The 11,942-nt window shown below is 39.0% G+C and overlaps 1 protein-coding gene across 1 annotated transcript; it reads right to left on the bottom strand.

Moving 5' to 3' along the window:
• Nucleotides 1-7,628: 7,628 nt before the first annotated feature.
• On the bottom strand, nucleotides 7,629-11,081 carry LOC119506119 (the record flags this gene model as incomplete). The annotated part of the gene is given in 1 exon segment (XM_037799022.1): nucleotides 7,629-11,081. A coding segment is annotated over 1 exon segment (3,453 nt), but the record flags the coding sequence as incomplete, so codon positions are not given.
• Nucleotides 11,082-11,942: the final 861 nt, after the last annotated feature.

The following is an 11,942-nucleotide window of genomic DNA, read 5'->3' as shown; positions in this document are numbered from 1 at the left end:
AAGTAAAAATTCATAGATTGAGTACCTCTCTACGCAAGGAATACTACCTCATATGGTAGATAATGCTTATAGTTGTAACCAAGATATACATAGTATCTGAAACCAGAGTCTAATGAAAATACAAAAGTAAGCAAATATTCAATAAGATTGTTACAATTTGTGAAAAGAATTTTTAAAGAAACCAATGATTTGATGATAAAAGGAGGGTTAGGTTCAGATAGTTTGTCAGGAAAGCTGTCTCTGAAGTGGTGACTCAGTGCACATATGACCAGCAGTAAAATGAAAATTTTAATTTTCTAATTCATATTTTGTTTTTATTCATGACATCATCCACAGAATTCAAAACTGCCTATAGATTTATGTGAATTAAATGCTATGGGAAAACTTCTATTTCTGAAAACTGTACAAGTTTTATATCCAATAGTGTACTTTTCAGGTTAATAGACCTCCAATATGAACTATTTCAAAGAAAGTGAATGTTTTCTTTTCAGTTAAAATGTTTTGACACATTTTATTCAGAGATAATTATTATTTCACATAAACTGAAGAAATTCCATGGCTCTTTCCACAGTCTTTAGGGGAAAAGTAGATGAAACATTTCAAAGGTGGGTGCTCTGAAATGTATTTTCTTGACAAATATGCCTTTCCCAATCAGTTAAGGTTTTTTATGCAAAAACGTTGGCATTGCATCTTTTCTCATTGAACAGACTTAATGACGACTTGCTTCATGGTCTAATGATACTCATTTTGACCACATAAACTTACTTTGCACCAAAACAGATGGTAATTTCAATTTCTTGGGAAAACTAAAGAATAGAGTTTAACACTTTCTATGATCATAACTGAATCTTTTTAGGTATTGCTATAAAGACTAATCATACATTTAAAACAGTGGAATGAAACAGAAATGGTAACATTTAATGCAATCAAATTCTGTATTCATTTGGCTGAACTATATGTGATTTCACACTTTCCAGTTCTCTCACTTTTTCTTCATATGTTCTTTATAAGGAATGCTGCAGTTCTGATAATACATTGGGTTTTAAAATCCAGAAAAAATGGCATTATTTTACTTATGGGAGTGATCCAAGTAGCTTAATGGTTAAAATTGAGCGCTCTGACACCAGTTTGGTAAATTTAGCCAAGTTACTTAATTTCTCTGAACCTTATTTTCATCAACTCTAAACTAGGCCTCACATGAGTATCTCCCTGAAAGAGTAGTTGCGGAAATTAGATGAGATAGAAAAGTTCATATATTACAGTAAACACCCCATAAATAAGAAAATTAAAAATCCCAAGTTTGCTTTCCTTCCTGCAGTCCAGAATTTAATAATTCTATAATTTCTACTTATATTTTCCAGTGATCATAGAGTCATTCTCTGAGAAACAGGAAACACTGTAACATGGCCAGTGCTGGTCTGAGTATCACCTAATTCTCACAGAATACCAAGTCACACTTACAGAATTTGAAATGTTCCAATACTATAGCAATCTCTCTGAGATAATGCTAGGTAGTGTCAAAGACGTATAGTATCACTCATATGTATCACTCCATATGTTGTTCAGTTTAATATAAATTACTAGATCATTTTAAAACAAACTAGAGTCCAACAATTATATTGAAGTGCATTGTTTCATCCATGGTCTTCCCGTAAATACTACAAAACCAAAAACATGTTCCACTTATCTTTATGGTAACTATTTCAGAATCTCACTGGAAGAATGTCTTCAAAATTATCTCAACTATTCCTGCCTACAAAATTCAACGTCTATCCTCTGAAGACTGTTCTGAAAGTGTTCTAGTTTGCTAATGCTGCAGAATGCAAAACACCAGAGATGGACTGGCTTTTATAAAAAGGGGGTTTATTTGGCTACACAGTTACAGTCTTAAGGCCATAAAGTGTTCAAGGTAACACATCAGTAATCGGGTACCTTCACTGGAGGATGGCAAATAGCGTCTGGAAAACCTCTGTTAGCTGGGAAGGCACATGGCTGGCGTCTGCTCCAAAGTTCTGGTTTCAAAATGGCTTCTCCCAGGACATTCCTCTCTAGCAAGCTTGCTCCTCTTCAAATAACATCACTCACAGCTGCACTGCCTTTCCTCTCCTTGAGCCAGCTCATTTATATGGCTCCACTGATCAAGGCCCACCCCGAATGGGTGGGGCCACGCCTCCACAGAAATATCCCATCAGTTATTGTCCACAGTTGGGTGGGGCGCATCTCCATGCAAACAACCTAATTCAAATGTTCCAACTTAATCCCCACTATTATGTCTGCCCCACAAGATTGCACCAAAGAATATGGCTTTTTTCTGGGGACATAATACATTCAAACCGGCACAGAAAGAAAAGTCTGGAACAAAATCTGTTACTACTACATTCTACCAGATACCAATTTAAATAATAAAATCTTGGAAGCTGAACTCTTTTTATAAGTGAATGCCCAAAGCATTCTGCATACTCTTGAATTTTGTTTGCAGTCTCCATTTTGCTGACACAAAGAATATAACAACTGGGAAACAGTTAAGAACACCAAAGGAACAGAATGTTTGCCAATGCAGCAATGGTGAAAAACTGCAAAAAAAATATATATTTCCTAGGTATTAACTCACAATATATAAAGTATTAAATCATTGCTGAAAGTGTGATTTTTCCCACATTTGGCTCTCTATAAGTAAATAAGGATCATAGCGTCAATTTGAATACTGACTACAGTGGACTGTTCCACAAATATTTTATCAGTATTGATGTTTTAAATCATAAGAAAATGATTTTTTCCTATAACATATATATATATATTATTTTCTTGTTTATAAATTTGATGGTTAGAGTCATGTTTCAACCTGGCCAGGTGATGGTGCCCAGTTGTCTGGTCAGGCAAACACTGGCCCAACCATTATTGCAAGAACATTTTGCATCTGATTTATTAAATCATCAATTGATTGCATCTGTGGCTGATTACATCTATAATCAAATAAGGAAAAATCTTTTGCAGTGAGAGAATACAATCAGTTGAATTTAATCCAATCAGTTGAAGACATTTAAAGAAGAAGAGAGAACTTTCACTTCCTCAGCTAGCCAGCCTCTCCTGGGAAGTTCATTGAAGACCTTCATCAGAGTTGCCAGCTTGCGACCTGCCCTACAGAATTAGGACTCATTCATCTCCACAGTTGCATGAGACAGTTTTATAAATCTCATACTTACAGATATTTCCTATTGGTCCTGTTTCACTAGAGAACCCTGAATAATACAATAAATATCAGGGAACACATCAAAGTAAAAGAAATTTTAAATCATTTATAAAAGAATTATATAACCAAATTTTAAATTGCATTTGATTTCTCAATTATCATATTTATTAAAGGACCAAAAAAAGGTCAAATTTTCTTAATTATATATATATATAAATATAAATTTTTATACATATATACACATACATAAATTTATATATGTATATATATATATAAATTTTATATAACATAAATTTTATATATATATGAAATTTCAGAGAAAAAGATTGGCATTTCTAACAATGAACAATATATATACCTAACTATATTTATTGGGTATATATAGTAATTCTAACTATTTATAATTATAGATATTATTAATGATATATAATCTCAGAGAAAAAGATTGGCATGTCTAACAACTCATTCTTACTTCAGAAGAGTAGACATTATGCCAATTCTTTGATTTTGTTGTTAAGAAAAATATATTTATATTTTCTAGTAAACAGTTGGAGAAAATAAATTAGTTTTAATTTTTGCTGTTTCATAATAGAAGATACAGAAAATCATTGCAGAAAGGATACTGTCCAAAGTAATACCATAGATGTTACAAACTTAGAGGGCCAAATATTAACTTCATATATCCGAAACCAGTGTCATTTCCTCATGAGTAAAAAAATAAATAAAAAGTAGCACATAATTTCTGTGTGAACATTACTGTTAGATTTTTAGAAATTTCATAGCTTTAAAATAAAACTTAACCCTCAAAATACATACACTCGGCAAAAAAAAAAAAATGACAACAGCACACACACAAGTATGTGTGTGTGTTTGTGTGTGTGTGTGTATCATATTACTGTGGGGAAATTTGCATCACATGGCTGGGGTAATTTGGCAATCAACATTCAACCTGCAATACTATAATACTTACAGTAAGGGAGACAACACATTTCAGTAAGTGCTTTGTTTTCGTTGATAGAAAAAATGTAGTGAATAGCATGAAGAGATTGGGGGAAATAAAGATTATACCAACACTGACAATTCTCCAGATATCTAGTAGCCAAGAGGAATTCTAGACTTATGCTTCTATAATTCATTTTTGATGTAGTGCCTTTTTCTGTATCTTTATTATAAAGACTAGTCTTAATATTCATGCTGGCTATTTCAAAACTTTAAGTAGTTGAACACCAGAAGATTATTTAGCTTAAACATGTATTTCATTTCCAGGGAGAGAAAGACTCACCACTTAGTGGAATAACAGCCATGATATCTAGTATCATCTATACTTAAAAGGAAGAGAACCCTGAATTGCATTTAAGAATGTGTTCCTAAAGCATTTTTCAGTTTAGGTAACAAAAATGGCAGAATCCAGTTTGATATCGTAGCCACTAACAGTGAGCAACCTTATTGAAAAGGATCACACAACCAAAATCCAGTGTCTCATTTTTCTTTTGAGCAGCACATTTAACTAGGTAGAAGAAAAAGACATTTATAATAAACAGCACTTCACTAATTTCAAAACGCTTTCCTGTTATTCACATGTCTAATATACAACTTAACGAGATTTGTTAGAACATTTCATGGAGAGAATTCTAATTATTTTAAAGCATGTTTCCCTTTAAGCAAATGTGGACATACAAGAAAAATGCTGATATGTTTTCACATAAATATGCAAATATCTAAGCAAATAATTTCAGTAAGTGAAATGAATACTAATTTTGGAAACAATGTATAAATAAACAAATGGTAAAAATATTGACCTCTGAATAACTAATTAACATTAACCAACCAAACTAAATATTAATATATTATAATAAATTAATACAGACTAGGGAGCAAGAATCAGTGAAGCTCTCTCTATCTCTATACATCCCTCTATCCATCTGTCTGGCTATCTATCTTCAGTGATTTTATACATATAATATTTTAGATGAATTTAATGTTAGAAACAACATATAAGTTTTATAATCACACATGCAAAGAAGTTAGTAATAATGTGAAATAAAGCACAAATAGAAGAAATTCAATCCATTTACTAAGTAATATTCAAATCCTATGACTATTAAAACAAATAAACAAATTACAGAGTAGTGATGTTTTTGTCAATTCCAGCCACATATCCAAATCAAAATGTCATAAAACTTTTTATTTACATATAATTAAAAGACCTCTACATCTATTTATGGTTCTCTAATTTTAAAGAAAAAAGATTTGTAATAAGATTTATGTACAAAAAGGATGTTTGTCATTTCATAGCCCATCTTTCATTTAGACCATTTTTTTGGTAAGAAGCCAATATATAAAGCTGTTAGAAAACTGATTTCATGGGCTGGTCATGGCAAAATCAACACATTTCACCGTTTGAAAAGAATTAATGAAAACAGCTGCAAAAGTACAAATAATGTCAAATGCCTTTTAGATGTTTCTAATGAAGAAAATGAAAAGAATAAAGTGTATCTAAATGTAGAACTTGACATTTCTTTTTTGTTTCACAAGGTCATACAAAAGTATAGCAAGAATGTTCTGGTCTCAAACATTAGGCTAGAAAGTAAATTTTTAAAATACTATTGTCTTGATGAGGACACACAATTCTTGCATATTTCATATATTTCATACGTTTATATTTTTTAAAGTGGAAAGTTTTTCTTGCTTTATGTTTGTTATCACTACACTTGAGTCTAAGCTTTCATTGGCTTCATGAACCTAACTCTGTAAAACACAAAACAAATACAAATAAAATAAATAAAAACACTTCTTAATAGTGTGTTTAGTTATAATTGCAAAATAGAATGGAATATGAACATGTATCTTATGCAACATAGTATGAATGTATATAAAAATATATATTGCCCAACTCAGCAAATAAATTCATTAACCTCCCCCCCACAAGGGGCATGACTCCCAGGGGAATGAATCTCCTTGGCAATGTGGGACATGATGCCCAGAAATGAGCCTGTCCCTGGCAGTGAGGGATTGAAAATGCCTACTTGACAAAAGGGTGAGAAAGAAAGGTAACAAAATAAGGTTACAGTGGCTGAGAGATCTCAAATAGAGTCAAGGCTATCCTGGAGGTTTCTCTTATGCAAGCTCCAGCTAGACATCCCCAATGGCCACAGTATGCCATGCCCTAACCAAAAGTAGTCCCCAATATCTAGGTCCCTACCTGAGATTCTGTAAAATATTTGCTCACTAAGTTTTATCTCTAGGAAACTTAAATCCACCAGAGTGTTCCTATGCCAGACAAGTCCTGAAACCCACAGGCAACAGCCTCTTTAAGAACAATAAACAGATGCAACCCCATCCCCATACTGTTGACACATCCTTTCAATATGAACAAGTTAGGGTGCTCACTGTCTAGACACCACTGAAGACGGAGAAAGAGATTGAGAGGAAGGGGTAGCAACCAACAGGATAAGATTTAACAAAGGTCTATGAATACTGAAATTTATATATACATACATATATCTGGGATGTTGGAATAGCTGGCAGGAGGTAAATGACATGGTGGAACTGTAACCTGTAACATCCTTTAAAATTTGCTCTATAGCTATTTATTGAATTGTGCTTTGAAAGTCTTCACCTTTCTGTATATACTCTATATTGCATAATAAGGAAAGAACTGAAACTGTAGAACTGTAACCCATAACCGTTGTATTAGTTAGGGTTCTCCTTGGAAACAGAATCAATGAGAGATGTCTCTTATTATCAAATTGTAAAAGTGACTCACACAACTGCGGGAGCGCACGAGTCCAAATTCTGCAGAGCCGTCAACAAGCTGTCAACTCCAAGGAAGACGTCCGACGAACTCCTCGGGAAACGAACCGACAACTTTGACGAACTCCTCTGGAAACGAACCGGCAACTTTGAAGAACTCCTCAGAAAACGAACCGACAACTTTGACGAACTCTTCAGGAAACGAACTAGCAACTTCAACGAGCTCCCCAGGAAAAGCTTCACTGAGCAGCTGAAGAAGAAGTAAAGGTTCTCTAACCGTCCGGCTTATAAGCCTCCAACTGATCACCCGGACCAAATCCAGCCTATTGCATTCTCTCACTGTGGAAGCACGCCCCTTGATGAGTCATCAGTCAGCTGCAGTCAATTGACTGATGATCCGACAAACCAACCAGCCTCAAATAGCCTCACAGCAATCGTCAGGCCAGTGCCCGCTTGACCAGACAGCTAGGCCACCTAGCCAAGTTGACACATGAACCCAACCATCACAGTTCACCCCTTGTCAACTTGGCAGTCGTACACATCACCTAAAACCATATCTTCAAAATGAACGTTACAGCTTATGCCATATGATAAGGGGATAAGACAGAGAAGAAAGCAAAAATATTTTCTTCACAGACAAATACAAACATAATCATCACAAAACGAGGAGGAAATATTCATATCATCATAGTCCTCGTTTCTGTAACTGGTCATGTGGCCGTAGTTCATATTTATCACGACCTTTTTCCACTACCCATTCCATGTTCCCTTTACCCTCAGCAAGCACTTCAGCTGGCCGTGGTTCTTTGCCTGGTGGGGTGACCCAAACCTTCATTCCTGAAGTTTCTTGGCCATTGGTAGTCCTGCCTGGATTGGGTTGTTGCAGTTTTCCATTGACTTGAATCACGGGGCATGGTAGTACTAAGAGATGCCCCAGGGGATCTCCTGTATGCCAGGAAAACTCTTCTTTACTTCCATTGTGTAGTTGCAGTGCTATTTCCCCTTGATAGTCAGGATCAATCACCCCAGCCAGTACAGTAATCCCCTTACTTGCCTGTTGATTCAGAGGCATAAGAAGCCCAAAGTGGCCAGGTGGCAGCCTTAACTTCCAGTTCAATGGGATTATTGTTGTGTTTCCTGGTGGAAGCACTCCTCCTTTTGGAACCAAGACTTGTAGACCAGCAGAGCTTAAATTTGCAGGGACAGGAAGCAAAAATTTCCCTAGTGGATCACTAGGAGTGATAGTGAGTGGTGCTACTCCTGTTTCCACCCCTTGATTCCTGGACCCATGAATCCTGGCTATGGGAGAAACAGCACCATAGAGTGGACGCTGATTCAGAGCATACACAGCCTCCTGGAGAACACTGCCCCAGCCCTGCAAGGTATTGCCACCTAGTTGGCACCGTAATTGAGTCTTCAATAGGCCTTTCCACTGTTCTATCAACCCAGCTGCTTCTGGATGATGGGGAACATGGTAAGACCACAGAATTCCATGAGCATGTGCCCATCCCCTCACTTCATTTGCTGTGAAGTGGGTTCCTTGGTCCGAAGCAATGCTGTGTGGCATACCATGACGGTGGATGAGGCATTCTGTAAGTCCACGTATCGTAGTTTTGGCAGAAGCATGTCGTGCAGGGAAGGCAAACCCATATCCGGAGTATGTGTCTATTCCAGTAAGAACAAATCGCTGCCCTTTCCATGATGGAAGTGGTCCGATGTAATCAACCTGCCACCAGGTAGCAGGCTGATCACCCCGAGGAATGGTGCCATATCGGGGACTGAGTGTGGGTCTCTGCTGCTGGCAAATTGGACACTCAGCAGTGGCTGTGGCCAGGTCAGTCTTGGTGAGTGGAAGTCCATGTTGCTGAGCCCATGCATAACCTCCATCCCTACCACCATGACCACTTTGTTCATGAGCCCATTGGGCAATGACAGGAGTTGCTGGGGAAAGAGGCTGATTGGTATCCACCAAACGGGTCATTTTATCCACTTGGTTATTAAAACCTTCTGCTGAAGTCACCCTCTGGTGAGCATTCACATGGCACACAAATATCTTCATGTTTGCCCACTCAGAAAGGTCTATCCACATACCCCTTCCCCAGACTTCTTTGTCACCAATCTTCCAATCATGTTCCTTCCAAGTCCCTGACCATCCAGCCAAACCATTAGCAACAGCCCAGGAATCAGTATACAGACGCACCTCTGTCCAGTTCTCCTTCCAAGCAAAGTGAACAACCAGGTGCACTGCTCGAAGTTCTGCCCACTGGGAGGATTTCCCCTCACCACTGTCCTTCAGGAATATCCCAGAAAGGGGCTGCAGTGCTGCAGCTGTCCACTTTCGGGTGGTACCTGCATATCGTGCAGAACCATCTGTAAACCAGGCCCGAGTCTTCTCTTCCTCAGTCAACTGACTGTAAGGAACTCCCCAAGATGCCATAGCTGTGGGCTGGGAAAGAGAAGGTAAGGTGGAAGGAGTAGGGGCCGTGGGCATTTGGGCCACTTCCTAATGTAACTTACTTGTACCTTCAGGACCTGCTCGAGCTCTATCTCGTATATACCATTTCCATTTTATGATGGAGTGCTGCTGTGCATGCCCAACTTTATGGCTTGGTGGGTCAGATAACACCCAGCTCATGATAGGTAACTCAGGTCTCATGGTAACTTGGTGGCCCATGGTTAAGCGTTCTGTCTCTACTAAGGCCCAGTAGCAGGCCAACAGTTGTTTCTCAAATGGAGAGTAGTTATCTGCAGAAGATGGTAAAGCTTTACTCCAAAATCCTAAGGGCCTGAGTTGTGATTCTCCTATAGGAGCCTGCCAAAGGCTCCAAACAGCATCTCTATTTGCCACTGACACTTCCAGCACCAGTGGATCAGCTGGATCATATGGTACAAGCGGCAGAGCAGCTTGCACAGCAGCCTGGACCTGTTGCAGAGCCTCATTTTCCTCTGGTCCCCACTCAAAACTAGAAGCTTTTCTAGTCACTCGGTAAATGGGCCGGAGTAGCACACCTAAATGAGGAATATGTTGTCTCCAAAACCCAAAGACGCCAACTAAACGTTGTGCCTCTTTTTTGGTTGTAGGAGGGGCCAGATGCAGCAGCTTATCCTTCACCTTAGAAGGAATATCTCGACAGGCCCCACACAACTGAACACCTAGAAATTTTACTGAGGTGGAAGGCCCCTGTATTTTTGTTGGATTTATCTCCCATCCTCTGCCACGCAAATACCTTACCAACAAATCTAGAGTAGTTGCTACTTCTTGCTCACTAGGTCCAATCAACATGATATCATCAATATAACGGACCAGTGTGATGTCTTGTGGGAGGGAGAAATGATCAAGATCCCTGTGGACAATATTATGACATAGGGCTGGAGAGTTGATATAACCCTGAGGTAGCACGGTGAATGTAAACTGCTGGCCTTGCCAGCTAAATGCAAACTGTTTCTGGTGGTCCTTGCTGACAGCAATTGAGAGAAAAGCATTTGCCAGATCAATAGCTGTATACCAGGTACCAGGGGATGTGTTGATTTGCTCAAGCAATGATACCACATCTGGGACAGCAGCTGCAATTGGAGTCACCACCTGGTTGAGCTTACGATAATCCACAGTCATCCTCCAAGACCCATCTGTTTTCTGCACAGGCCAAATAGGAGAGTTGAATGGGGATGTGGTGGGAATCACCACCCCTGCATCCTTCAAGTCCTTAAGAGTGGCATTAATCTCTGCAATCCCTCCAGGAATCCGGTATTGCTTCTGGTTCACTACTTTGATAGGCAGAGGCAGCTCTAGTGGCTTCCACTTGGCCTTTCCCACCATAATAGCCCTCACTCCAGGAGTCAGGGAACCAATGTGAGGATTCTGCCAGTTGCTGAGTATGTCTATTCCAATTATGCATTCCGGCACTGGGGAAATAACCACAGAATGGGTCCGGGGACCCACTGGACCCACTGTGAGATGGACGTGGGCTAAAACTCCATCAATCATCTGACCTCCATAAGCCCCAACTCTGACTGGTGGACCAGAGTGACGTTTTGGGTCTCCGGGAATTAATGTCACTTCTGATAATCCACGAAATATCTGATCATTTCCTTTTCCCCAATGCACAGTCACCCTGGTAAAAGGCCATAGGTCCCCCTGGGGAAGGCCGGGAGGAAGATTAACAGTGTAAATTTTTGGCAGTGTGACAGGGTCCTTCTCCAAGGGTACACGGCTTTCCCTTCATTCAAGAGGCTCTGGATCTGTAAACTGTCTCAAGTCTGGTAATTGATTAAGGGGCCGTGACTCTCTGTTTTTGTAATTCAAGGGAGATTTTTGTTCACATGGCCTAGAATTCTTCTGCTTATATAGTTCAAACAAGAATTTAGTCGATTGCCCATCTATTTTACTACTTGGTACTCCATGATCCACTAGCCAACGCCATAAGTCTCTGCGAGTCATATTATTTTGATTGCTGCTTTGAGCCTGTTTTCCATTATGGTAGCCCTGTCCACCTTGTCTGTGGCGATTAACTGCAGCCACTTGGCTTCTGCTGACTCGGGACCCGATTATCCCCATTGTGTTTAAGGATTCCAGTTCAGTGACAGCAGTTCCTACAGTAATAGCTGACCTACAGAGAAGGGCGACTACAGAGCTCTTCAGGGATGATGGAGATAGTTTCACAAATTTATTCCTTACAGTCCTGGTAAAAGGTGTGTCCTCTGGACATTCCAGGGCTGTGTGAGCAGGTTTTCCATGATAAATCCACTCTAACATTCCAATCTCTCTAAGCCTTTGAATCCCCTCCTCCACATTATACCAGGGCAGTTCTGGCATTTCAACTTCTTGTAATGCCGGCCACCTTTTGATCCATGTTTCAGCCAGCCACCCAAACAAACTGTTAACACCCTTTCTAACCCCTCGAGCTACAACATTGAATGCAGAATCTCTGCTTAGTGGGCCCATATCAGTAAATTCAGCCTGATCCAACCTTATATTCCTTCCACCATTATCCCACACTCT

Source organism: Choloepus didactylus, chromosome 11 (assembly GCF_015220235.1).
Source record: "Choloepus didactylus isolate mChoDid1 chromosome 11, mChoDid1.pri, whole genome shotgun sequence".
In the NCBI taxonomy this organism is placed as follows: domain Eukaryota; kingdom Metazoa; phylum Chordata; class Mammalia; order Pilosa; family Megalonychidae; genus Choloepus; species Choloepus didactylus.
This window is presented reverse-complemented; position numbering and strand designations above follow the sequence as displayed.